Below are 24912 nucleotides of genomic sequence, written 5' to 3' on the forward strand. Positions count from 1 at the left end.
CTGTTCTTATGGGTTAGCTCAGCTCAAGACTGTAACACTACAAGCCAATGAACCATAATAGCTTCATTTCACTGTTCCCAGCCTGCCCCAGTTAGTGGGCACTGGCATACCTTTGGGGCTCACTCACTCTACAAGGACCAAATACCTACTGGGTGCCCCAGGCACCAGGGGGGCCCTGCGACAAAGGGAGTCACAACAAACAGAGATGGGCATCGAATAGCTTCTATTCATCATAGTTGTTTCCAAATGGGCCCCAGAGCAGCCTTTCAAATACCCGAGTTTCTGGGCCTTAGCCCAAGAATCTAAAGCCATGCAAGTGAGGACCAGCTGAATTGAGGGATCACTGAACCAGAGGCAAGAGAACACAGCCAGGGCTGGGTTTGAGAGCTCATGCTGCAGCCTGAGGACTTCCCCCCCCACTGGGCCTCACCCCCCTCAACTGCAAACCAAAGGTTTGGACTAGAAGTCCCGAGGCCCTTGTGCCGCTGAAATGCTAGGTCTAGAGTCCAACAGCACAAGGCGAGGTGTGGGGGTGCAATTAAAGCTGGAGCCATGAGAACAGGCAGGTCGATGACTCCTCTTAGGGAAGGTGTGGATGGACCGCGAAGACTCATGAGAAAAACAGCTTAACTGTGGTACTATTAGAAGCTGGCCAGGAGATGTCTTCATGGGCAAAAGACAAGCTCACGCCTGTCTTCGCATTTCCAGGAGGGAAAACGCAATTCTGGCTGAACACAGAGTAGTACAGGTTTTACTGCTCCAATGCAACAGACATCTCTCTTTCCAATAAGAGAAGGTAAAGGTGTTAAACCACAATCTGTTTTTTAAGTAAACTCAGTAACAATTTATACTTTTAAAACAAAAATAAATCCTCTGTTCCCTTTGCTTACTCCCCCAAACAACTGAGCAATCATGAGCACAGGCCTGACGGCAGGTAGGCGCCCATGACCCACCTCCCTAGGCATCCCAGCCAGCCCCTGCCCAGTGGTCCGTTATCTTGCAGAAAGCCACTTCCCCTCATTTGTAGAATGAAGTACTGTAACTGGAAACGTTTTATCTCTAAGGGATCTCCCAAATGTAACATTCTAGGACTTAAAAATTATCTGAATGGCTTCTGACACCATCCAAGTCAGTGGCTGTGTTCTCTGGAACATTATCTGACCTTCACAGGGAGAGGGACAAAGAGGTGATAAAAAGGGGTATTTTGAGGTCACACAAGTTAAGGTTGGTTGTTTCCTTTTTCTTTAACAGAAAGACTTTTGAGTGTTTTTGCTCTGTTAATGTCTTTGTTACAAAATCCCAGGATGCCGTCCTAGTCAGGATTCCCTGGGACCATTCTAGCCATAGAAGTTTCTTCCACGGGGTATCCCAAAGGACCAGTAGAGAAAACATGGTTTCTGAAATCTTCCCAGTTTTGTTTTTTTTTTTTTAAGATTTTATTTATTTGACAGAGAGACAGAGAGAGGGAACACAAGCAGAGGGAGAAGCAGGCTTCCTGCTGAGCAGGGAGCCCGTTGCGGGGCTCGATCCCAGGACCCTGGGATCATGACCTGAGCCGAAGGCAGATGCTTAACGACTGAGCCACCCAGATGCCCCTTCCCAGTTTAATTTTATCAAAATAGTATCTAAAATGCCTTCTAAGAGTCTCAGAGATATGAAAAAGAGCTGACAATGAAATACTGTGTTTTACTTCTAACCCATGTGTGACTACTGAGTTTTGGGCTGCCAAATTACCTCCCAGTTCTTTCCTTTGTTTTGGTAAATAAATCTAGTCATGTAATTTTTCCTTTGGGAAGTGCCCATTTCCTTCTGAGATACTTTAAAGAAACTTGGTTTAAGATTACCTCTCTAATCACAAGTTTTACAGAATTAACTCATACCGTACTAAAGACCAAGACAAGAAGGAAACATTCAAAAGACCAATTCCTCCACAAACTTTATAGGAAAGGCAAGTGGGTATGTCTCCTCAGACAAGGCAATCAGCGCTCTCTCTCTCTTTTTTTTTTGTAGCCAGAACGCTGCAGCGGGTAAGAAAGTTGACAGTGATTTCCCTAGTACTTAAGAAGTAGGAAAGCCATTTAAGATAGAAAGGGAAATACAAATGATTGCCTTTGAATGTCTGAATTTCAGGCAGTGGATTCATTGATAACAGATTAGTCCCAATACTATCAACACCTGCATTTACTCAAAAATTAGTCTGAGTAGAACCATCCAAGCACCACCAAGATTACATTGAGAGCTTGATCTTTCATAATCACTTAAAAATGTCAAGGCTGTTTTCCAACATTCCAGCTCTCTTCCAAAGGTGCCACTTCAGCAACTTCCAACAGCTTTCAAATATTTGGATAAGACCTTTCAAATACTTAGAAATGCTCTGATAGGAAGTAGAGTAAACGTTCTCCCACAAATGGGGGAAGTAGGGGAGTGGGACAAGGAAAAATTCGCACAACAGATAATGTTATAACAGTTTTCTGAGATGCTATTTTGGTTTACATAACTGAATAATTATAGAGACTACTGTATTTTGATTTTCATGTTGAGTCATTATGTGCTTTTTAATAACAGCTTTGGTGAACTATAACTTACACATAATTCACCGATTTAAAACGTGCAATTCAGTGGTTTTCAGCACAGTTATGCAACCAGCACCACTATCTAATTTTAGAATATTTCATTCCCCTAAAAGAAACCTGGTGCCCATTAGCAGTCACTCCTCCCAATACTCCTCTCCTCCCCAGCCCCGAGGACCACTAATCTACTTTTTGTCTCCATAGATTTCCCTGTTCTCAACACTTCTTATAAACATGTGGCCTTTGACTGCCTTCTATCACTTAGCATGTTTTCAAGATTCATCCATGTTATAGCCTGTAGTGTGCTTTGTTCCTTTTTTATTGCCAAATGATAGTCCACTGTATGGATATTATCACTTTTATCCATCCATTCATCAGCTGATGGACATGTGGGTTGAGTATCTTAGTAACTAGGTCCATGTTGCTTTAGTGATTATAGAATGTGAAACACCTGGAAAACAATGTCATTGAACTAGACTATCAATCTGATATTCAAATTGATAATAAAAATTCTTTAGGAGGAAACAAAGATGAAAGAAAAATGATTTAAAAGATTTTATTTTTGGGGCACCTGGGTGGCTCAGTTGGTTAAGCGACTGCCTTCGGCTCAGGTCATGATCCTGGAGTCCCGGGATCGAGTCCCGCATCAGGCTCCCTGCTCGGCAGGGAGTCTGCTTCTCCCTCTGACCCTCCCCCCTCTCATGTGCTCTCTCTCATTCTCTCTCTCTCAAATAAATAAAATCTTTATAAAAAAAAAATTTTTTTTTATAAAGATTTTATTTTTAAGTAATCGCTACACCCAATGTGAGGCTTGAACCCACAACTAAGATCAAGAGTCCCATGCTCCACTGACTGAGCAAGCCAGGCAACTCAAAAATGGATTTTTTTTTTTTTTTAAGATTTTATTTACTTAACACAGAGAGAGACACAGCGAGAGAGGGAACACAAGCAGGGGGAGCGGGAGAAGGAGAAGCAGGCTTCCCGCTGAGCAGGGAGCCAGATGCGGGACTAGATCCCAGGACGCCAGGATCACGACTTGAGCTAAAGGCAGACGCTTAACAACTGAGCCACCCAGGCGTCCCTCAAAAATAAATTCAATTTAAGTTTACTGTTTTTAGTTGTAAATGAAAATATTCTGCTTTCAGGAAGAAGGTCCCAGTTGCCAAACAAACTAATGTGAACACAGGAGAAAACAGACTCCTAGTTCCCACGCTTATACTCTCCCAAAGCCAGCAGTATTTCCAGCCATCATGAATTCTAGTTCACTCCTTCACTTCACAAATGAGGGAAGAGCACCGAGAGCTGTCCCACCAAGGAACAGAGGTGAGAACCCAGGCTCTTGTTCAGGGTTCTCCCAAGTAAATCATATTCTTTCCCTAATTTTTAAGCAGGGGATGAGTCTTCTGTTCCACATTTAACTTCGATGGTGCTGAGCATGTTATAGCTAGTCAGCACTCAATTCAAGTACACACACACACACATACACCATATATATAACATATACGTATATATATTTGTTAAAATGAATACTACCTTTATATTTCGGACTTGCTTAGATTAATATAAACGCCTCCAGAGCCCTGTCCATTGCTGCACAAAGAAACGTGGCAATATCAGACATGTTTTATGAAGTCTGGTGTCCCTTAGTAATGGTTTAGGAAAACAAGCCAGCCGCACCTTATAAACTATTCCCCCTGGGCCCTCAGTGCTCCTCTGAGGCAGTGGTTCTCAAACCTGAACATGCAAAAGAATCACCTAAAGAGCTTGTTGACAGTTTTCTGGGCCCCAGGCCCAGAGAGTCTGACTCAGTAAGTTAGGATGGAACCCATAGGTCTACAGCTCTACCAAGCTCACAGGTGAGGCCACCCCGGGATAGCCACCGCTCTTCATCAGGGAAAGAGATTACTTTCCTGAACATTCAAAAAGCCACAACACCTTTTGGCAAAATTAATGCATTTACTGTTACTGTTTATAATCCATTATGTGAAAATATCTTTACTAGATTTTTCACTAGGACTAGAGTAGTTACAGACTTAGGCTTGCATATCCCATATACTCCATATCCCAACAGATGGACCCCTGGTTTGGTAGTCTCTCTGGATCCTGATCTTATCTTCAAGATAAAAATCAAGTCATTATAAACAAGACTCCAACTTAATAAGTCCTAACATCAGCTATGACATGCAGTGGTCATTTTTCACAATGACTGGCTAACAAATAACCAACTTCTGTAAAGACATTACCATGAACTTAGCAAACCTTAATCAGCTTAGTGCAGAAATGCGGACACGTATATTCAGCCAAGGACAGCACAGCTCGAAAACCACAAAGGCAAGTGGATTTTATTTTTTAGTTCTCCCTCCTATCACCAGCTCTTTTTAGGGGGTCAAAGTAAAGGCTACTATTGAAAATAAACTTTGTTAAAAAAAAGAAAAGAAAAGAAACTTTGTTTCTACCTATGATGTAAAATGTTTGTCCTAAATGGGCATTGCTGCTCCCAGTAACAATGTTTTATATAAACAACAAAATTATACAGAAGTAGTTGCCATTGAAAATCCATTGACCGTATTTTACATTGTTATAGTTTCTAATAAGCATATAATTTAGAGGATCCCAACTTTTATTCAAGAAAGACAGTCCAGAAACCACCCTGTTGTTGTACACCATCCTTTAAGAATGGAGGCCCAAAGGAAAACCAACATGTTGCTATAGGGAGGTATTTACCAACACAGCAAAAGACTGCTGTACAGAGAGAAGACAAGTAAAATACAAATGAGGTCCTTAAAATACGATTTTGCATACACTGGAGTCAGGGCCACAGGGACCGGATACTGCATTGGCATGAGCACCAATACCCCGGGTCCCCAGTCAGAGCAGGGGAGGCAGGGGTCCCTACTTGAACGTTCCCCACCTGCGGGAGCCACGTGTCACCACATGCCCAGAGCAGGCTGGGCTCACAGTTTAAAATTCCAGAGATGTATGTTTAAGTGCTAGCTCTTAACACCAGACTTCTTGAGTTTACTGACCTTTAGAGAAGGTGGAAGTAACAGTATGAATACATCTCACTACTAAGATACTGGCAAGTTTGTAAATCAAAGGAGACTGACAATACTGCTATTCTCTTCTTTCAAGCTCCTCTATCTAACAGGTAAACTATACCCAATCACATCATTTTATATGCTCTTCTTCAAGAATAAAGAAACTGAGAGTGGCGGTGAACAAACTGGCTTGATTGTCAGGCACAGGAAAATTTTCAGAGGCCAAAGAAAACTGGTCACCTAGCTTTGCAAATGTAAAAGTGTGGAATTAATTAGAACAAAAATGGTCAGGTAGTTCAGTAAAAATTCTGTGTATCACCATTTTGTCTGTAGCACCACAAACCATTGAAGACAGATGGGTAGAAGAGATATAAAGCTCATGCTGTGATAAAGTTTTCAAACAGTTATACAAAACTAGGACAACGTACTAGCCTTTTATTGCCTAGTAATAGGAATAATAAAATCATCAAATGTTAGGGCTGATAAGAGTCCACTTGTGACAACTCTGATAACCACTATATAGCACTTCTACAGAGGTCAAAGTGCTGACCCACAGTTCTCAGTAACTCCTATAACCTTCCTAGGGGTCATGGATGGGTGCTCCCACTATTCCTGGGAGTAAGTACTGAAAGTCACAGAGGACTGGGTGATCTTGGGGGTGGCTGTTCTCTGGTCTCCTGGTGCCCATCACGCAGCTCCAGATACTCTGTTCCTGGTGGTGATGGTCACTTCCCCAGGAGGACAATTCAAACTTGGCTACATGTGGGCTGATGCTAACAGTTAATGGAACAATGAGAATGTCCTATAGGGAGTATCTATCAAGAAACCAAATGAACCTGCCACAATCTAGTGCCTCAGGCTGGGTCATTATCCTTTTGGATTAAAGCAATCCAGTGCCCCCTCTCCTATTCCTCCTAGATGGGGGTATAAAAAAAAGCAGTCACTGGTCAGCATTTGCCCAGCTGAAAAGTAAGGTCATAACCAGAGAGTTCAATGACAAATGAGCCAGTTCAACTCCATTATAAACCAAGTCGAGCTTCTCAGTTCAGCTTAAGCACAGTCCTTAGTTTTAGGAAACCTGAGTTTAAATTTTAACATGGAAATATGAGGGTGGGTATGCCAGGCCACTGCCTCCTACTCCAAGAGCGCTGTGACAACATCGGGTGGGCACCTACCTCATGTTAACAATGAATTCAGTATCACTTTAAGGAATTTTGAAGGTAACTTAATTATAAAAGTCAGCACTACATACCCCTCACCTCCTTTCTTAAATTCTCAATGTGCAGCAGACAATACAGGGCAGGGCATTGGGGCGCCTGGGTGGCTCAGAAGTTAAGCTTCTGCCTTTGGCTCAAGTCAGGCTCCCTGCTCAGTGGGGAGTCTGCTTCTCCCTCTCCCTCTGCCCCTCACCCCTGCTCATGTGCTCCAGGGCATGTGGGCGCACTCGCAGCCCTCCTGGTCTCTCAAATAAATAAAATCTTTAAAAAATAAAATAGGGCAGGGCATTAACATGGAAGCTGGGTCTTGGGATTTCCAAAGAACTTTCATGTTTCAGGTATCTACATGTTACACTTTATATCATTTTTTAAAGATTTTATTTGACAGAGAGACAGACACAGCAAGAGGGAACACAAGCAGGGGGAGAGGGAGAAGCGGGGAGCCCGATGCGGGGCTCCATCCCAGCACCCTGGGATCATGACCTGAGCTGAAGGCAGATGCTTAACGACTGAGCCACCCAGGTGCCTCTATTTTGTATCATTTTTGTTATATAAATGTACATGTTGTTGACAACTAAAGTAGTGACAAGGTCCAACTATTTTGTAGGCTGATTCTAATTGGGTACTGCTTGGTGAGGGGAAAAGTTATCCTGGTCTAACCACTTTTTTTTTTTTTTAAAGATTTTTTAATTTATTTAACAGAGAGAGAAAGAGCGCACAGGCAGGGGGAGCGGGAAGGAGCAGCAGGCTTCCTGGGGAGCAGGCTGGGACCACGCCCAGAGCTGGAGCCAGAGGAGGCAGGCGCCTAACCGACTGAGCCACCCAGGCGCCCCTAACCACTTTCTTTTTTATTTTTTTTTAAAGATTTTATTTATTGAGGGCGCTCCTTGGGAGCCTGCTTCTCCCTCTGCCTCTCTCTCTCTCTCTCTCTCTGTCTCTCATGAATGAATAAATAAAATCTTTATTTTAAAAAAATTTTATTTATTTGACAGAGAGCGAGAGAGGGAACACAAACAGGGGGAGCGGGAGAGGGATAAGCAGGCTTCCTGCTGAGCAGGGAGCCCAATGTGGGGCTCGCTCCCAGGACCCCGGGACCATGACCTGAGCCGAAGGCAGACACTTAACAACTGAGCCACCCAGGTGCCCCTTAACCACTTTCTTTTAAAGACCGAGGAAACAGGCCCAGAAAGGTGTATGCAACTGCAACTTCTAATAATCAGCTACTAAAAATATTTGTTTCTATTTATATGGCTCTTAAATGTTATTCTTAAAGTTGTGTCTTTCAATGTAAGTCAGTGGTTTTAAATTCTGAATTGAAGTTTGTTCCAAATTCCAGGGTGAAAATTATGTAGAAGTATGGATATATAAGGAAGAGCCCAGATCAACTAATATCCATCACATAATTTCAGGAGCATGTAACGAAACCCCAAGTCTTTCTAAATGGCTCCTTCCACCTCTGAAAGTTAAGCCACTTCCTGCTCCCAGACCCACTTCCTGTCAGGCAGGACTGCGGACAAAAAGCGGACAAACCAGTCCTGTTTGTAGTCATTACAACCAGAGAAAATCAAAACCCCAGAGCTAGAAAGGAACCTTTTCTGAGCAGCCCCATTAAAAAGAAGGTCAGTTCCCTCTACTTGAAAACTGGGCTGGGAACATTTCGTGCTGAGCCCTCGCCACTATTCAACGGGCTCAGGCACGCCTTCTGGAAAGAGGGAACTGAGGCAGGAAGAAACAGCTTTGCAGACCTCTGACAGATGGAAGGGCCATCACTCTCACCCAGTTCCATCTATCTGTGCTGAGAGGCATACTGGGGGGCATCCTCCTATCAGCTGAGGGTATTTAAATCATACTCCTCATACCTACTAGCTGTGCATTTTATAAAGAACCTTTTTTTGTGAGTAAGTAGGAACCAACTTTACACTAGGAATGACATACACTCCATGTGTAGATTTAATATGGGCACGAACTGGCTACCAAGCTTTGACACCTGACCTAGGAGAGGGGAAGAAACGATCAAAGAATGTCACACTCCACAAAAGAAACCATTTCTTTCCAGAAACATAGATGTGGTCTACACCCTTTTCTCCCCAACTCCAAGGTCACTTTCTCTTTAGCTAATAGTCTTGTGAAGTCTTGATTCTGTAACATGTGATTTCAGTTTTGCTAGATGTGTCATACATACTTCAGCACCAATTTAGTTCACTGAAAAGGGAGGTTAATTATACCCACAAACTTAGGATCCCATAAAAGACAAAAGGGACAGGGCCAAGATGGCTATCACCTGCTGCAACGATTTTTAATTCTAGGCTCATAAAATACAGGAAATTAAAGGCCTATAGATTAGACTTCACTACCCACCTGGAATGTACGGTTTTCTTTGTAAAGTTAGAAGTCTCTGAAGGGTTTTTCCTTTCTAAGCTGGTGGGGGGGAAAGCCTATCAAAGAATGGAAATGTCCAAGCACTAAGACAAATCGTACCTTAAATCTTGTGCCATTTCTTTGATAAATCTTTGTCCCTGGCTAAGATCACACGTGCAGTAGGGGTACCTGAGCCAGCGCAACTCGACCTCGGGGTTCTGTGTTCGAGCTCCACGTTGGGTGTAGAGATTTAAAAATAAAAAATCTTAAGGAAAAAAACATCACATGTGTAGTAATATTTTGTGTTACTTAACATTTCTCCTGTAATGATGGCTTTTGCCATCTTGGAAAATAGAGAGCAAGGCCCCAACCGCTTTAAAAAAAAAAAAATCCAGACTAAATCAGTAAGCTTACAAAATTCACTTACAGAAGCAAACGTCAATAAAAGTTACTTTAAACCACCCAGGTTTCTGAAATTATACTAAGTTAAAAAAACAAACTCTCCTCAATTTATACTTGATTGAGATCCAGGATGTCAGGTCCAGGACGGATTGCAACTAGGCACATAATTAGGGGGAAGGGGGGGGGGGGGGGGGAGGGGAGAGACGACTTGGCAGCCCCCCCACCCCCCAGCTCAGGTCTGCAGTGCTTGCGTTCCCCCCGCCACGGAAGGCAAGCCAGCCTCCAAAGGGCTGCACAAAAAACCCTGCCCCGGAATGCCCCACATTTTGTTATGCTCACTTCCAATTTTCAGCTCCGCAAAAGCTGCCCGTGAGGCGATGACCTATTTCCAGTCAGAGCACAGGGGCACGCACAACCCCCCCGCAAGATCCTGGGAATACAGAGTAACAGAACTAGCTGGGACAAACAGTCCCGTGTGGTTTCCAATCAACTGCAATTGTGACTGGAGGTCCCCTTGAATAAAATATGTATGTGGGAGGCGCGACAGTCCAATCTGGGGTTAAACCAGGCACTCACCTGATCACACCACCAAAGCTCTCCCACGAAACCAAGTGTACTCAGGGATCCTGGATCGTGGAGAGCGGTCAGCAGCAATCGGGAGGGTTCTCAGGCTCCCGCAGGGACTCCACACCCCAGGGCAGACCTTCCCTTCCCACTTGCCCTCCCACCACACTCAAGTGTTTGGCCATTGGAAAAATGACAGCATCTTTCCCTTTCACCCCTATAATGTGCTTTTAAAAAACAAACTTTACTTCGTAAAATTTGGAACATTCACAAAAGTAGAGAGGACACCGCCCACCCCTCCTGTACTTTCACCCAGTCGGACACCATTAACTTCCTAACATTTATATATATGTGTGTGTGTAGCTGGCGTATTTTAGGCTGCCACAGGATCACTTCAACTGCAAAAACTTCAGTATGTAGCCCTAAAGAACTGAGTACCTACGTGTGTGTTATACACCCACCGTATCACTATCATTTTAATATTTTAAAATTCAGTCAATATTCAATCATCCCCCATTGTCTCAAAAAAATCTTTTTACAGTTTTTACAATTGTTCAAATTGTGTCATGCCCTCTGCAGCCTTGTCATCATACTGTATTTCCAAACTGCCCTGTTTGGCCAGTTTCTTAACAAACATCAAGTTTTCCCCACCCTATCTCCCCATCTAAGTCCCACTTGAGAGTCTCACCGAAATAGCAATGTATTTATGTAAGCAGGTACTTGGAACAACAAGAAGCAATATCCGTAACTATTTAACCAAGGCAATGAAACACCTCAACAAAAATACTATAATATACATAATGCACTTTCATAAATAAGAAGTGGTTCCAATATAGTATTTATGTTCTAAGCTTTTACCAAGTGATTTGTGGTTCAATTTTCTCTTTAAAAACGTAATGAATATGGCCAGATCTTTTTTTTTTTTTTTTTTAAGATTTTATTTATTTATTTGACAGAGAGACAGCGAGAGAGGGAACACAAGCAGGGGGAGAGGGAGAAGCAGGCTTCCCGCCGAGCAGGGAGCCCGACGCAGGCCTCCATCCCAGGACCCTGCGATCATGACCCGAGCCGAAGCTTAACGACTGAGCCACCCAGGCGCCCGGCCAGATCTCCTTCTAAGATGTATTTTACAAGAAATCTATACATGTAGTAATGGTGCAATAGCCAAAATATTATTCAAAAAAATTAATTTCCTTGAGCCTCAATGCCTGAGAAATGATAGAAGAATCTACATGGGTATGGCAAACGATGACTTGCTTATCATCAAACCTATTTGAAAACAAGTTCTTAGAGAAATATCTTGGCTCACTGTCCAGTACAAGAGTGATTTACCAAACAACAACAAAACAGACAAAAGCAAACCACTCTCTGCCCAGTGGTTTTAACTCTTCACCCAACAAAGAGTGAGAGAATAAAAAGTACCTCTACTTCTTGGCAAAGCCTGGATGAAAACGAACAGCAGTGCTATTACTCCCGGACTTTATGTTAGGGATCTGTTCACCAGTGTACTCCTAGGAGCTAAGAACCTGGCACACAGTAGGTACTCTATTTGTTAATGAACAAATGAGTGTTAGAGGGATGGGGGTCATGTTCCATGCGGTAGCAAAAGGACAAAAAGCAAGGTAAATTCTACTGCATTATTAGGCTATGTCAGAAAAAAGAATGCCCATCATGAGACAAAAGCTTTTAATCAGATTAGAATTTAGTAGTGACAAGTAGAGTCCCTCTTCATGTACTCTGTCCTCTGTGGTGACAGAGAAGAGTCAGTGCTAGGCACAGGGCCAGGAGCTTCCGGTGCTGGGCTGTCCTGCCTGGCCTCAGCAGAACCTCTGTGGTAGATCCCCTGGACAGTGTTTCACAGCTGAGGGGGCAGGCACAGGGAGGTTGAGAAGCTCGCCCCAGAATACCCTTTAAGAGGCAGGCATGTTTACGTACCAATAAAGCAAGAACTGAAAGTTTGTTCTTGAAGCTGGTAATGGTGTTTTTCTTTTTTTTTTTTTTAACCACGGTGCATCTCGCTCTGTGGCCAGGAAAGAACAAAATGAAACAAAAAAACCTCACAAAAACAAACCTAAGTATCTAACATTGTTATAGGTAGAACTAAGTTCTATGAAGTAAAATAAAGCAGGGTAAAGGGTGGACAGTGAACGGGGTTCTATTTTAGATGGAGTGGTCTAAATTAGGGATTAAATTATAAAACCATCTACAGTCAGAAATTCATACACAGACTATAGGTCAAAAATTAATTTCAAATTGTCAGTGATAAAAAAACTCATCTATATAACCTCCTTTCAACTCAAATATCTGATACAAATTGCTTTCTTTTACCATGCGCCAGAAATCTGTCATCATACAATGGCTTAGCAAGCGAGACACAAGATACTACCACTTTCTCTACAGAACAAAGACCTGCCCGAGCACCAGCCTTGCTTAAAATACTGCCGCAACATCAGCCGTGCGCCTGCTCTAGGTCATGGCAGCTTTCCCGGTACCTGTTCAGGCTCACGGCCTGTGCTGCACCTAATGTTAGCTAACAGATTATTTGCTCTTTGATTAGAAATTTTTAAAAATTGGAACAGTTGATGTGGATCTGGCTTGGAAATATTATTAGCTTAGTCATAAAATATATATAAGGATAACCTATTTAACAATAATTATTTTAGGGGCGCCTGGGTGGCTCAGTCGGTTAAGCAGCTGCCTTTGGCTCAGGTCACGATTCCAGGGTCCTGGGATCGAGCCCCACATCCAGCTCCCTGCTCAGAGGAGAGCCTGCTTCTCCCTCTGCCTGCCGCTCTGCTTACTTGTGCTCTCCCTCTCTCTCTCTGTCAAATAAATAAAATCTTTAAAAAAACAAAACAAAAAAAACAGTAATTATTTTATACTAAAGCAGGGGTTGGCAAAAATTTTCTGTGAAGGGCCAGATAAATATTTTAGGCTTTGGGGGCCATTTTGGTGTCTGTTGCATATTATTGTTCGTTTTAAACAACCCCTTAAAAATGTAGAAACCATTCCTAGCTGGCAGCGCCTACAAAAACCGGTCACAGCCAGATTTGGCCATGGCCTATACCATCGCAAAGTAAAAACAATTACTTCCAATAATATCTGATGACAATTTTTTGATATAGACAGTCTAAAACTGACTTTCAGGCAAAAATAGAAAAAACAGGAGGTGCAAAGTGTCTTCAAAGTTAACAGAAAGGTAAGCAAAATCTGCTACACTTACTATTACATTTTGATCCTCAGGTGGTATCTATTCCTTCCTGCTATCTATCAATAAAAGTTGGGTCAAGGTCAGGAAATTTTCATTTTGCTTTTAAGGTTTTATCAAATGCATTACATTAAAAAGATTATTATGTTAATGCAGCCTTCCATGTTCTTTGAACCAGATTACCATTTATCTGTTAGGTACTAAGAAGAGTCTAGAGAATCAACTCTGACTCACAATCCAAGGAAAATAGAACCGACCACTGAATGCTGTTGCCTTAAATACCCTTCTGCTCTTGTGCACTGGTGAGCTCCTATGCACCCCTCAACACCTACTGAAGCATCTCACTGGCTGCGACGTCTTCCCTAGCTCCCCAGAGCACACTTAAGTCTTCTTCCCTGTGTACCTCTATTAGCATACTTACTATACTGCATTGTAATTCTTTGCTTACATATCTGACTCCGGTATTAGACGGAGAATCCCTTGATGGCAGCAATCTACCTTATTTTTATAGTTCCAGCACCTGGAATGTAATGGCATAAAACAGGGCTCCAACTAATAAGGAAAGAACCCCTATGACCTCCCAGGGAATTCTGACAACTAGACTACACAGAGGATGAGAAAGAGAGAGAGGTAACAGTGGTGTGCCCTTTCACTAAATAACCCGAACATTTCACATTGCTGCTTTTCTTAGAAAGGCCTAGTGACAAACTTTGCCTGGTTAATAGCAACTTGGAAACTAAAACCCTTAGTTTTAGCTACATGTCACACCGAAATGTTTCTAAAGCAAGTTTCCAGGAAAAAGATGTACACAAGACATACACAAAGCAGATAGCATCTGGAGATAAATTATTTGGATTTCATAGACACACAAATAATGAAAGTCTGTTTATTTTATGTAGAATTCTTTTCACTTAAAAACTTTACTCCCGGGCGCCTGGGTGGCTCAGTTGGTTAAGCAACTGCCTTCAGCTCAGGTCATGATCCTGGAGTCCCGGGATCGAGTCCCACATCGGGCTCCCTGCTCAGCAGGGAGTCTGCTTCTCCCTCTGACCCTCCCCCCTCTCATGTGCTCTCTCTCATTCTCTCTCAAATAAATAAATAAAATCTTTAAAAAAAAAAAAACAACTTTACTCCCATTTTACAAATGACAAAATTGAGATTCTTAGAAGCTAGATGACTTGCCAAAGTACAGGTTAAATACTAAATTATGAAACTATTCTTTACACGGCTTTGCATTTTTATTTGGGAAAATTATATACATTAACTATATATTAAGCATTTTTAGTCAAAAGTCTCTCAACCACATTATAGCAGATTTTTTTCCCTAAACAAAACAAAACAAAACAACACAACTAAGGGGGCACCTGGATGGCTCAGTCAGAAGAGCGCATGACTCCTGATCTCAGGGTCCTGAGTTCGAGCCCCAGGAGTAGAGGTTACTAAATAAACTACTTATCGAAGTCCGGAATAAGAGCTTTATTCTTGGGGCACCGGGGTGGCTCAGCTGGTTAAGTGTCTGCCTTCAGCTCAGGTCATGGTCCCCCCACCCCGGCTCAGTGGGGGGTCTGCTTCTCCCTCTCCCTTTCCTCCTGCTCATGCTTTTCTCTCTCAACCAAATAAAATCTTTAAAAAAAAAATTCTTTATGTCACAGGCATGAATGGTAAATCTCTTCAGTAGTGGCAACCACACGTTTAGTACTTAAATTAAAAACTGGAGGTGGGGCACCTGGGTGGCTCTTGGTTCTGGCTCAAATTGTAATCTCAGGGTTGTGAGACAGCCCCAGTTTGGGCTCCACTCTGGGCATGGAGCCTACTTTAAAAAAACAAAACGAAAAAAACAACAACAAAAAGCAAAACAAAAAACTAACTGGCGTAGCTGGGGGCTCCCAAGTGTAGTTACCACTGAAATCAAATAAAATATAAAGGAATAACTCAAAATGCATTCACTGATTTTGAAAGCAGACTGATTTTTACTGCTTCAGATTAGAGGTGAAATGTCTGAATACTCTAAGAAAGCAGGCATATATTCAGTCATCCTAAGAATCTTCAAACTGTCAAAGATACCCGGAAGTTTAAGTAAAAAAAGAAAAATAATTACAATTCAGTAAGAATAGTAATATTGTTTTCCTTTCCCAAATTGTAAGTATTCATAAATTAAAATTTTTGTTACAAATCACATTACTACTTAGGACAGTAACTAACAAGAGAGGCCAGAGTGGAAGGCCAGGAGAGAAACAGAGGAACCAGGAATGGGATCTCTTTCTTCCCTGCTATTTAATGGAAAATGGCCGCCTTTTCTTCCCCTTTAAAAACAAAGAGCCAAAATTTGAGAGAGCCCACTGGTCACTGCCAAATTAAGCTCTGCAACTGGACTCCTGCAGAGAGAAGTTCAAATCAGAGAGATTCAATTAGACATCTTAGCTCCTTGTCTTCCTGGAGTTTGATACCCATCCAGCTATCTTCTTTATCCCCACCTCAGCCACATTCCAAATGCCAATGATAGCATTTAAGCTGGAACTTTAAGAAGGCGACTGTATATCCACTCCCAAGCCTGCAGGAACATTCGCCTGAATGGATGCTCTGGAATCAACACTGGGTTTTGCTGCCCCCTAAACACACCATGGGCTCTGGTCTCTGCTCACACACAACCACCAGTATCAACCCCATCAGGAGGGCCTCACTGCATTGTTGGGGTTCTGAGGGAAAGAATATATAAATTGCTCCTTTCTTTTTTATTTTTTAAAGATTTTATTTATTTATTTGACAGAAAGACACAACGAGAGAGGAAACACAAGCAGGGGGAGTGGGACAGGGAGAAGCAGGCTTCCTGCTGAGCAGGGAGCCTGATGCGGGGCTCGATCCCAGGACCCTGAGATCATGACCTGAGCTGAAAGCAGATGCTTAACGACTGAGCCACGCAGGCGCCCCAAACTGCTCCTTTCTTATGAAATCAGCAGTTCCCAAAGTCTGGGGGCACTTAAGAACCAACTGGGGAGCTTACTGAAAGCACAGGTGCCCAGTCTTACCTGGCCCTGGAGATGGGGATTCAGGAGTACTGTCTCCAGATAATTACGTATGCCAATGTTTGAGAACACAGTACTAAATTAATCCTAACTTTTAACTTTTAACACACTCAGAAGAAACGTAAGAAGCTGTTGGATTACTTTTCGTTTATGTGGATTTAAAAAATACTGTAGTTTAAGAAGAATACTGGTATTTATATATATTTTAGGAGGTAGCAGTTATAAATAATGAAAGAAGGCAAGGACCCCTTTCATCCATGACAGTCACAAACTTGTCAGTACAAACCAAACTCTCAACCCTCCCTCCCACACCTGGTCCTTTTCCAGGTTCCTTATCTCAGTGAATGGCACTACCATCCATCCAGTTATGCAAGCGAGGAGCCAGAAGTCAGCCTTACATTGCCCTCTGCCCCCACACACCCAATCCATCACCAAGTCCTATCAAAGAGCTCCCCAAAACATCTACTTCTCTCCATTTGCATCACACTGCCTTGGTCCATGCTATTACCACCTATCACCTAGGCTATTCCAATAGTCTAGGCCTGCGCCTCCTCCCTCCTACTGATTCTCATGTTGCAGCTGCAGTGACCATTCAAAAGCCAAATCTGATCAGGTCACTTCCTTCCAATCAAAACCCTTCAGTGCTTCCCCCTGAGCTAAGTCCTGAAAATGCCCTCTTAGGGCCTACTTGGCTCTGCACAGCTGGCCTCTGATTTTTCTCTCTAGCCATACTCATCCTTATCAGGAACCCTGAACTCATCCTACCCTCTTCCACCACAGGACCTTTGCACAAGTTATTCCCTGTGGCTGGTATGCTCCTTGCCTCCCTCCTTCACCTAGGGAAGGTCTCTTCATTCCTTGCGTTGCTCTGAGCAGTCATCGCTTCCTGGGGGTGCCTTTCTGTCCTTCCTGATTAACACTCCCCCCAGCAACCACCACCCCACACATACCATTATATACACTCAAGTTATTCTAGGATTACTGTCTGTCCCCCTCACCAGACTGTAAATCCATGATGACAGGGAGTATTTGTGTCTGCTCATCTTGGTAGCCTCAACATCTAGCAGAGTAACACACAGATGCCCACTGAACTAATGGATGAATGTACAAATAGACTCATTGTGCCTTACATAGAGAATGTGATGATGACAAATGACTAATCCTAGCCAGCACTTCTCACCACATGGGAAAATCTTAGCTATCTAATTCACCATCTGCCCATGGTAAAGGAGGAGGGATACACAGAAAACACATCCCATGAGTCCTCCTCAATTGATTGGGGGGGGGGTTGGAAAATGTATCAGTATATTCAGTAAATCCTGTGCCTGTTAAAATATTTAATGGACATTGTCTCATGTAACATTATGAATTAGGTACTGCCAACAGCCCCATTTTATTGACAAGAAACCTGTAACAAGAAGGTAAGAAACAAGGACTTATTCCACACTGATATATACCCAAGAGAAAAAAAATTAGTGGAAAAGGCTATATATTCCCAGAGAGGCAAGGTATTCTCAGAAATTGTCTTAAAATTTTGGCACAGGGCAGAATTTTGAACATGCTTTCACAGTTTTCCAATTGAAGGGAAAATCTGCTTTTATATTAGCAACTTCCACATCAAAACTTTAGAAATGAACAGCTGCGGCATCTGCCAGTGCCCCGTAAGGCAGTTCAGCACTAAACTCAGAAAAGATTTGAGAGAGCTTGGCCTTGCATCATTCCTAAGCTTGACTGCTGTGGTTTTCCTTTCTACCACCCTATGCCTCCTTCCTATCGCAATGAAGCAAGCAAGTGTGGTGGTTAAGGAGGAAGGGGGACCACAGGTCACCCTTGGCTGAACCAGAGGCACAAGGACTGCTTCCTGAGCCAGCTCCGTGGACAAACCTCCACACCTTTCTCCCAATGAGAAGGACCCACAAGACCAAACAATCAGCTGAACAGAGGGTGTGGTGTCTTCTGGACCTCAAACCATCCTCCTTGGGAGTCTACAAGTCACACATGAGTAGAGCCCCAAAGCAGTTGTGGGAAAAGCAAAACCAGACACACCCTTGGAGTGCCCAGGCTGCTCAAATCCTACCCACAGCCCTCAAGCAAGACTCAGCTGAAGGGTAACTTCTCAATAGTCCACCCATTTCCCCATCAGATGGTTTTCCTTCTAATTGTGTTCACTTGACCTAAGCCTTTTTTCCTCTTTGGTGGCACTCAGTGTTCCAGCTTCTATTTCAAGCATTTGCACATGTCCTGGCTTGGGTTCCAGACTGTAAGCCCCCCAAAGACAATCTTGGTCTCACCCATCTGTGCCTTGCACACACAGCTTGCAGGACAGATGCTTGCTGAATGAACGAACACTCACTCTAACAAGTGGTGATTTGAGAAGCAGTATTAAGAGAAAAAGCAGCAAATATTTCATTCATACTGTTTCATAAATAAAGTTGTCTACTGACAGAGTTTAGATATCAAAGATACTTTTTTTTTTAATTTTATTTATTTATTCATGAGAGAGAGAGAGAGGCAGAGGGAGAAGCAGGCTCCCAAGGAGCAGGGAGCCTGATGCGGGACTTGATCCCAGGACCCTGAGATCATGACCTGAGCCAAAGGCAGACGCTTAACCATCTGAGCCACCCAGGCGCCCTCAATCAAGAATACTTTGCCTGCTGAATTCAAGGTATCAGGTAGAAGCCCAAAACACCAACTATTCAAATGTATGTATCTTTATACATACCATTAGAATATACCTGCCATACGAAATTAAGAGGGAGCCTTAAAAAGTGAGGAAATTCTAACACATCCTGTAACATGGATGAACCTTGAGGACATTATACTAAGTGAAATGAGTCAGTCTCAAAAGGACACAAACTGTGTGATTCACTTATATGAGGGACCTAGAATAGTCAAAGTTGTAGCGACGGGAAGTATAAGGGTGGATCCCAGGGGCTGGGGGGTTAGTGTTTAATGGGTAGAGTGTTTCAGTTTCAAAAGATGAAAAAGTTGTAGAGATGGGTGGTGGTGGTGGTGAATGGACTTAATGCCACTGAACTGCACTCTTCAAAATGGTTATGATAGTAAATTATGTTATGCATATTTTACTACAACAAAAATAAATTACAGTTCATTTTGATAAATGAGAAAGAAAAGCAATGATGGAAACTGGTTTACTGCCTTTTTTCAGGGTGGTATCTTAAAAGCTGAACTCTGCTTCCTTTCCTTTAGTGAAAGAAAGAAAACCATACCTACAGTAATGTCCTGACTGCCGCTCTGCAAAAGGCTGCATAGAGCTGTGTGTCCTGAGTGAGTGGCTGCCATTTACACCAGGTTTATTATCACAGGCATTGTAAATGCCTGGGTGCCATGTGCAAGTTTCAAATGAAAAGAAAAATTTTGTGTAGGAAAAAAATTTTCTCATCATGAATGATCTTAATTATGTAATTTAGGCAAAAACTCTATTGGCTTCTGAATCTGACAGCATATTAACAGAGAAATATATTTAACCTAACAGTAAAGACTTGATTAATCAAGAACTCCTTTTAGAGAATCTACGATTTACTGGTAGCAAATCAGCGTCGACTACACAACCAACTTGCTTGAAAAACTAGAATTCCGTGTGTCTTTTACTGCAATTTTTAATGAATCCAGGTATCTCCTCCATCAGGATTCAGAACAATTAAAAAATGTGAAATCCTCTCCCCAACATCGAGTCACAGTTCACCTGTGTCAAAGCAGGTCAATATATACAACCTTCCGAGAAATGCTGGTCACAAAGAACCTGCCTTGTTCCCACCACTTAAATGAAAGCGTATCCCCCCCAGGCCTGGCCAGCAATCGAACCCTGAGAGCAACGTAATCAGATGTCAGGGACAGAGGCCCTTGAGTCAGCCGGTGTTTACGATGTGGACCAGGAGCGCACGACCAGAGAGCAGGGCAGCCTGCCTTCATCTGCAGTTCAAGTCCACAACTCAGCCTCGGTCAGAGATAGGAATCCTGCTGCCACCAGCAAATTCCCGGGTTCACAGGGCACAGCTTCACAGGCCTGGCGTAAAACGGGCTGGAAAGGAGCTGCCCGCCAGAAAGCCGGAGCCTCCTAAGCTCGAGGCCCTTCAAAGCATCAGAGGAAGATTTGGGGCGCATTCGGTTCCGACCCATGGAAGGACTCGGAGTTGACGGGCGTCGTCGGAAGCCACCTGACTCCCCGGTCATTTAGACAACTTGTCTTATTAAGAAACTTCAAGTTGCAGGAGAAGACACTTTCCAAGCAGACAGAACTTTTCTTTTACAAAGGACCACAAACTACTGGGGCGGGGACGGGGACGCTCACAAACAAAAAGACCGTAGATCGAAAGGCAGCTCAGTCGTCGTTTTCTTCAGGACTTCACAAAAGGACCAACCAATGACCAAGCAGGGGGCCGACTCCCTCCCTCCTGCCCTCTCGCCGCCGGCAGAAGAACCCCGTCCCACCCAGAAGCGCCCCAACACGTCGCCCAGGTACCGCCGCTGGAAAAAAGCGCGGCCCCGACACCGGGCTACTTACTGGTTTCGGCATTTTCGGTTCCTGACGGGTTTTCCTCAGTCCCCTGGAAACACGACTCTGCCGCAGCAGCTGAGACCGCTCTCCGGACCTGGAGGCAGAGGAAAGCCCTTCAGCGCGCACAGCAGCCCGCCGCCGCCGCCGCCCGCCGCCGCCGCCGCCGCGCCCGGCACTCGGCGCCCGCCCCGCGCGCCGCTGCTTAAGAACCGGCCGGGCGGGCGCCGGCTGCGCCACCGCCCAACCTGCAATTACGGCGGGCCGGGCGGGCCCTGCGGGGGCGGGGGCCGGGCCGCGCGGGGCGGGGGCGGAGGGGGAGGGGACCGGCGGGCTGGGCGCGGGGCCCCGCTCGGGGGCGCGGAAGCGGGCGGGGCGGTCCGCCGAGGTGCTCCGCGGACTTCCAGGAAGCCAGCCGGGAGCCCGGCAGACCCCAAGTTTCACTCTGTGAAGCAACCGTTTGCCCAGGGCTGAAACCGCAACCGTCAAGCCTTTGAGAAACGCTTTTAAAAAATGGGCCCCGCCCCGGAGGGGCCAGAGGGCCACGGGCCGAGCGAGGCGGGAGGGGCGCGGGCAGGACGCGCGCCCACGCAGCCCGGGCTCCGCGGGCACTGCGGGAGGGGCACCCCAGGGGGCAGAGTCGAAAGAGGAAGGTCTGGAGCAGTAGGGGCGGCCACACCGGTAGGTTCGGCGTCACCTGCCGCTGATTTGGGCCAAAAGAGCGAACCAAGCGCCAAGGGCCGGACGGGGACCCCCACCAGCCCGGGACCCGGGGACCCCCAATCTGGCCGACGGCGGGGCGAGCCCGGCTCTTCCCGGGGACCACCGGCTCGGAGCTCGCGCGCAGACCTCCTCCCCCAGCCCCCCGCCGGGCCGGCCCAGCCACACCTGTCGTCGAATCCCCGCCGCTGTCCCCCCTCGGGGCGCGAACCCCTCGACCCGGGCCCTCCGCCCCCCGACCCCGGCCGAGCGCCCGGCTCACCCGCGGCGCCTGCAAAGGACCGCTGCGCTCCCGGCTGTCGGTGAGTCCGTGCAGTGCGCCCGCGGCCCGCGCTCCCGAGAGTCCTCGGCTGGGCGGGGTCCCGGGGCCGCGCCCCTGACCTCCCCGCCCGTCGGACCTGCGAGGTGCTCCCGGCGCGCAAGATGGCTGCGACTGCTGCCCGCGTCCTGGGGCGCCCCCCGCCACGCCACGCCCACCCCGTGGGGCGCCCCCCGCCCGCCCCACTCTACCCTACCCCACCCGGCCGGGCGTCCGCCGAGGGCCGCGGAGACCCGCGTGGGCGCGTCTCCCGCCGCCTCTCCTGGTTGCAAAGACCTTTCCCTCTTCGCCGCCTGTCCCCTTGCCCTTCCGGAGAACTTTGCCGAATTTGGTTCAACTGCTGATAGCAGATGTAAGGTGTGAGATCGTTTGCTCCACAGTGGACCGAGGGAAATAAAAAAAGTGTAAATAAACCTGGAGGAGCCGGAGGCCCCAGTGCCCCGGTGCTGGGCCGTTTGAAGGTGGGGCTGCCCCGGTGGTCAGGTCCTTGCGTAGTCCTTGCGCCCCGACGAGGCCCGGTTCCCAGAACCCCGGGCCGCCGTGTCTCGGCGCACGTGGTCAGAGCCCCTGCCTTCGGATTCGGCTGAGGGGACACAAGCATAGAAGACGCTCCACGGTGGAACGCTCTGCTTAAAGGACACATTGGGGTCTCGTTTGAGTAACTATGGTAAAATCTCCACAAAGACTGAGATTCTGGGAATTATTTTAAATAATTCTTGCAAATGGTTCGCAAGAGGACTTTTTTTAAAAACACATGTACTTCGGTGGCCAATAGGATTTGTTGCACAGTGATTAAGACCGCTAACTCTAGGGCAGTGGTTCTCAAAGCGTGCTTCCCAGGCTAGCTGCCGTGGACCTCACCTGTGAACTTGCAGAAATGGAAATTCACAGGTACCGCCCTCGGAAGCAAACTCGGGCCAGGGCCCAGCAGTCTGTCTTCCTGCGCTCCAGGTGATGCGGGCTAATGCTTGAGACCAGAGCCTCCTCTGAATTCCTTTCCTGGGCTCACCACTAACTCCCTACTAGAGAGAGTTATTTAACTAGTTTGTGCTTTCACATCTGTAAAATGGCATAATTATGGCACCTATTTCACGGGGTCATGATGAGGATTAGAGGTAATATATGTAAGATGCCTCGAACAGTGCTTAAATCTATCCTGGTACAGAGAGTAACCAGTGACTTTCGGCAAAGCACCAAATAAGACAGTTTCCCAGTGTCTAGCAGCACCACCTATATGGGCTTGTAGGGATTAAAGGATTTAATGCAATAATGCAGGCAAAATGCTTAGCATAGCGTGGGCCTCCTAGTAATGCCTCAGCTGCCCAAGAACAGACCACTCATGGGGTAGGCACCTGGCACCCCTTGTCAGTAGGCACCTGGACCCTCTCTCAGCTGCAGGTCCACGGCATTGCAGAGGTCCAGGTGAGGCCCGAGGCCTTTGTCCTGTATTCTGACAAGTGTGTTCCTTCTGAGACTTTCTTTTATATTAAAATGGAGATGTGAGGGTAACTGCAGTAGGAAGACACTATGAAAAGATATTAAATAACCTATAATGATAATGGTTCGGATTGGATATGTCACTCCAAGCACACGATCTCTACCTCCTTACCACCGCCTAAAGCCTCGTTAGCCATTTTTGGTCCCCAACTCTTCTGATAGGGTAGGTCTCTAATTTTTTTTAATCATACATGGTTTATAGCACATTGTCTTTTAAACTAGATGTTTAAAATAGCAGTGGCCCGAGACCTTCTGGAGCATTTCTGAACTTTACCCTTCAGGGGAATGCTTAAACTGGCCTACAGCAGTGTGATCAAAATGAAAAGATTGCATTCTCACAACATGTGAATCTACAGTTATCTCAAAAAGCTTAATGAAAAGAAAAGATCACAAGTTTCAGGAGCAAATAGAGCTAAGTCTGAATTCTGGGTGCGATACTGACATGCCGATCCTTTGGGGCAAGTCTCTTAAAGTGATTGAGCTCCCACCTCTTCATCTGTAGAGCGGACATAATATATATTTCGTGGTGTTCTTGTGTCACTGAGTCATATAATGGAGCATTTAATTTTGACTTTTCTCCTGTAAGCTAAAATAGTATAGAGACACAGTTTGCATACACATTCCTCATGCGTCTTACTCTAAGTATTATACTTACATGCTGCACTGCAGGGTTTTCTTCCCCTATGAAAACATTCGTGCTGTATCTTATGAGTGTTTTAACGGCGTTTACCGGGGTAATTTGTTTTCACCTAACCTTGGGACCTAAACCCTTCCCTTGCCCCTGCCCCGTCCTCCAACAACACAGAAGACTGAATTCCAAGGCATCTATAAGAACTGCTTAGTACAGTGGTACTGAAGCTTTAGTGTGCATTGGAATCACTCAAGGAGCCCCCTCTAGGAATCACAGGCCAGTAAGGCTCAGGTGAACCCTGGGATCTATGGCTTTAACAAGTCCCCAGGTGAGTGATATATTTGAAAAATTGAGAACAGCTGACTTAGGGTGGGTCAGGATCCTGACAAATGTTACTTACCTTGCCTCGAGGCTTCACGCTCCTTTTGTGAAGTGATCCCCCTGTATTTGTAAGTCATGGTTTTGTTCCTGTTTGATAATCAATGTCATGGAAGGAAGGAAGAAAAGGTGGAGCTGGGAGTCTTGGATACCATTCCCTGCTCTCATTTAACCTAGCTGTCACCTTGAACGCCCTCCTCATTTCAGGATTTCCATTTTTCAGCTAGAGGAGGGAAACCATATGTCTCCCCGAGAACCTGGTGAAAGGCTCTTGGTAAATTGGTTGGAGTTCTTCAGCCAAGGTTGTACTAAAGTGAGTTAGGGAGGCTCTTCTGGTGGCTTTAGACCCAGCAGCAAGGACAAGAACATCCAGGTCCCCTGAGGGCAGCCTTCCTGTGAGATCACCCCTGAGCCAGTCTCCACACTAGTGCCAGGTTATCTCAACCAATAAAAAAAGTTCACAAATAGTAT

The 24912-nt window shown here is 45.3% G+C and overlaps 1 protein-coding gene across 1 annotated transcript in view; it reads right to left on the reverse strand.

Moving 5' to 3' along the window:
* The window catches only part of LOC118001965 (ezrin-like), a 52499-nt gene extending 30475 nt beyond the window's left edge, over positions 1-22024 (reverse strand). Inside the window, exons 1-2 of the mRNA XM_034992174.1 lie at positions 21879-22024; positions 20906-20993 (exon numbers count right to left, since the gene is read on the reverse strand). Of these exons, the coding sequence (XP_034848065.1) occupies positions 20906-20917 (12 nt within the window). The 5' untranslated portion in view covers positions 20918-20993; positions 21879-22024. The remainder of the gene's footprint in view (positions 1-20905; positions 20994-21878) is intronic.
* Positions 22025-24912: the final 2888 nt, after the last annotated feature.

Source organism: Mirounga leonina, unplaced genomic scaffold (genome assembly GCF_011800145.1).
Source record: "Mirounga leonina isolate KUSES-001 unplaced genomic scaffold, KU_Mleo_1.0 Mir_55, whole genome shotgun sequence".
NCBI lineage: Eukaryota > Metazoa > Chordata > Mammalia > Carnivora > Phocidae > Mirounga > Mirounga leonina.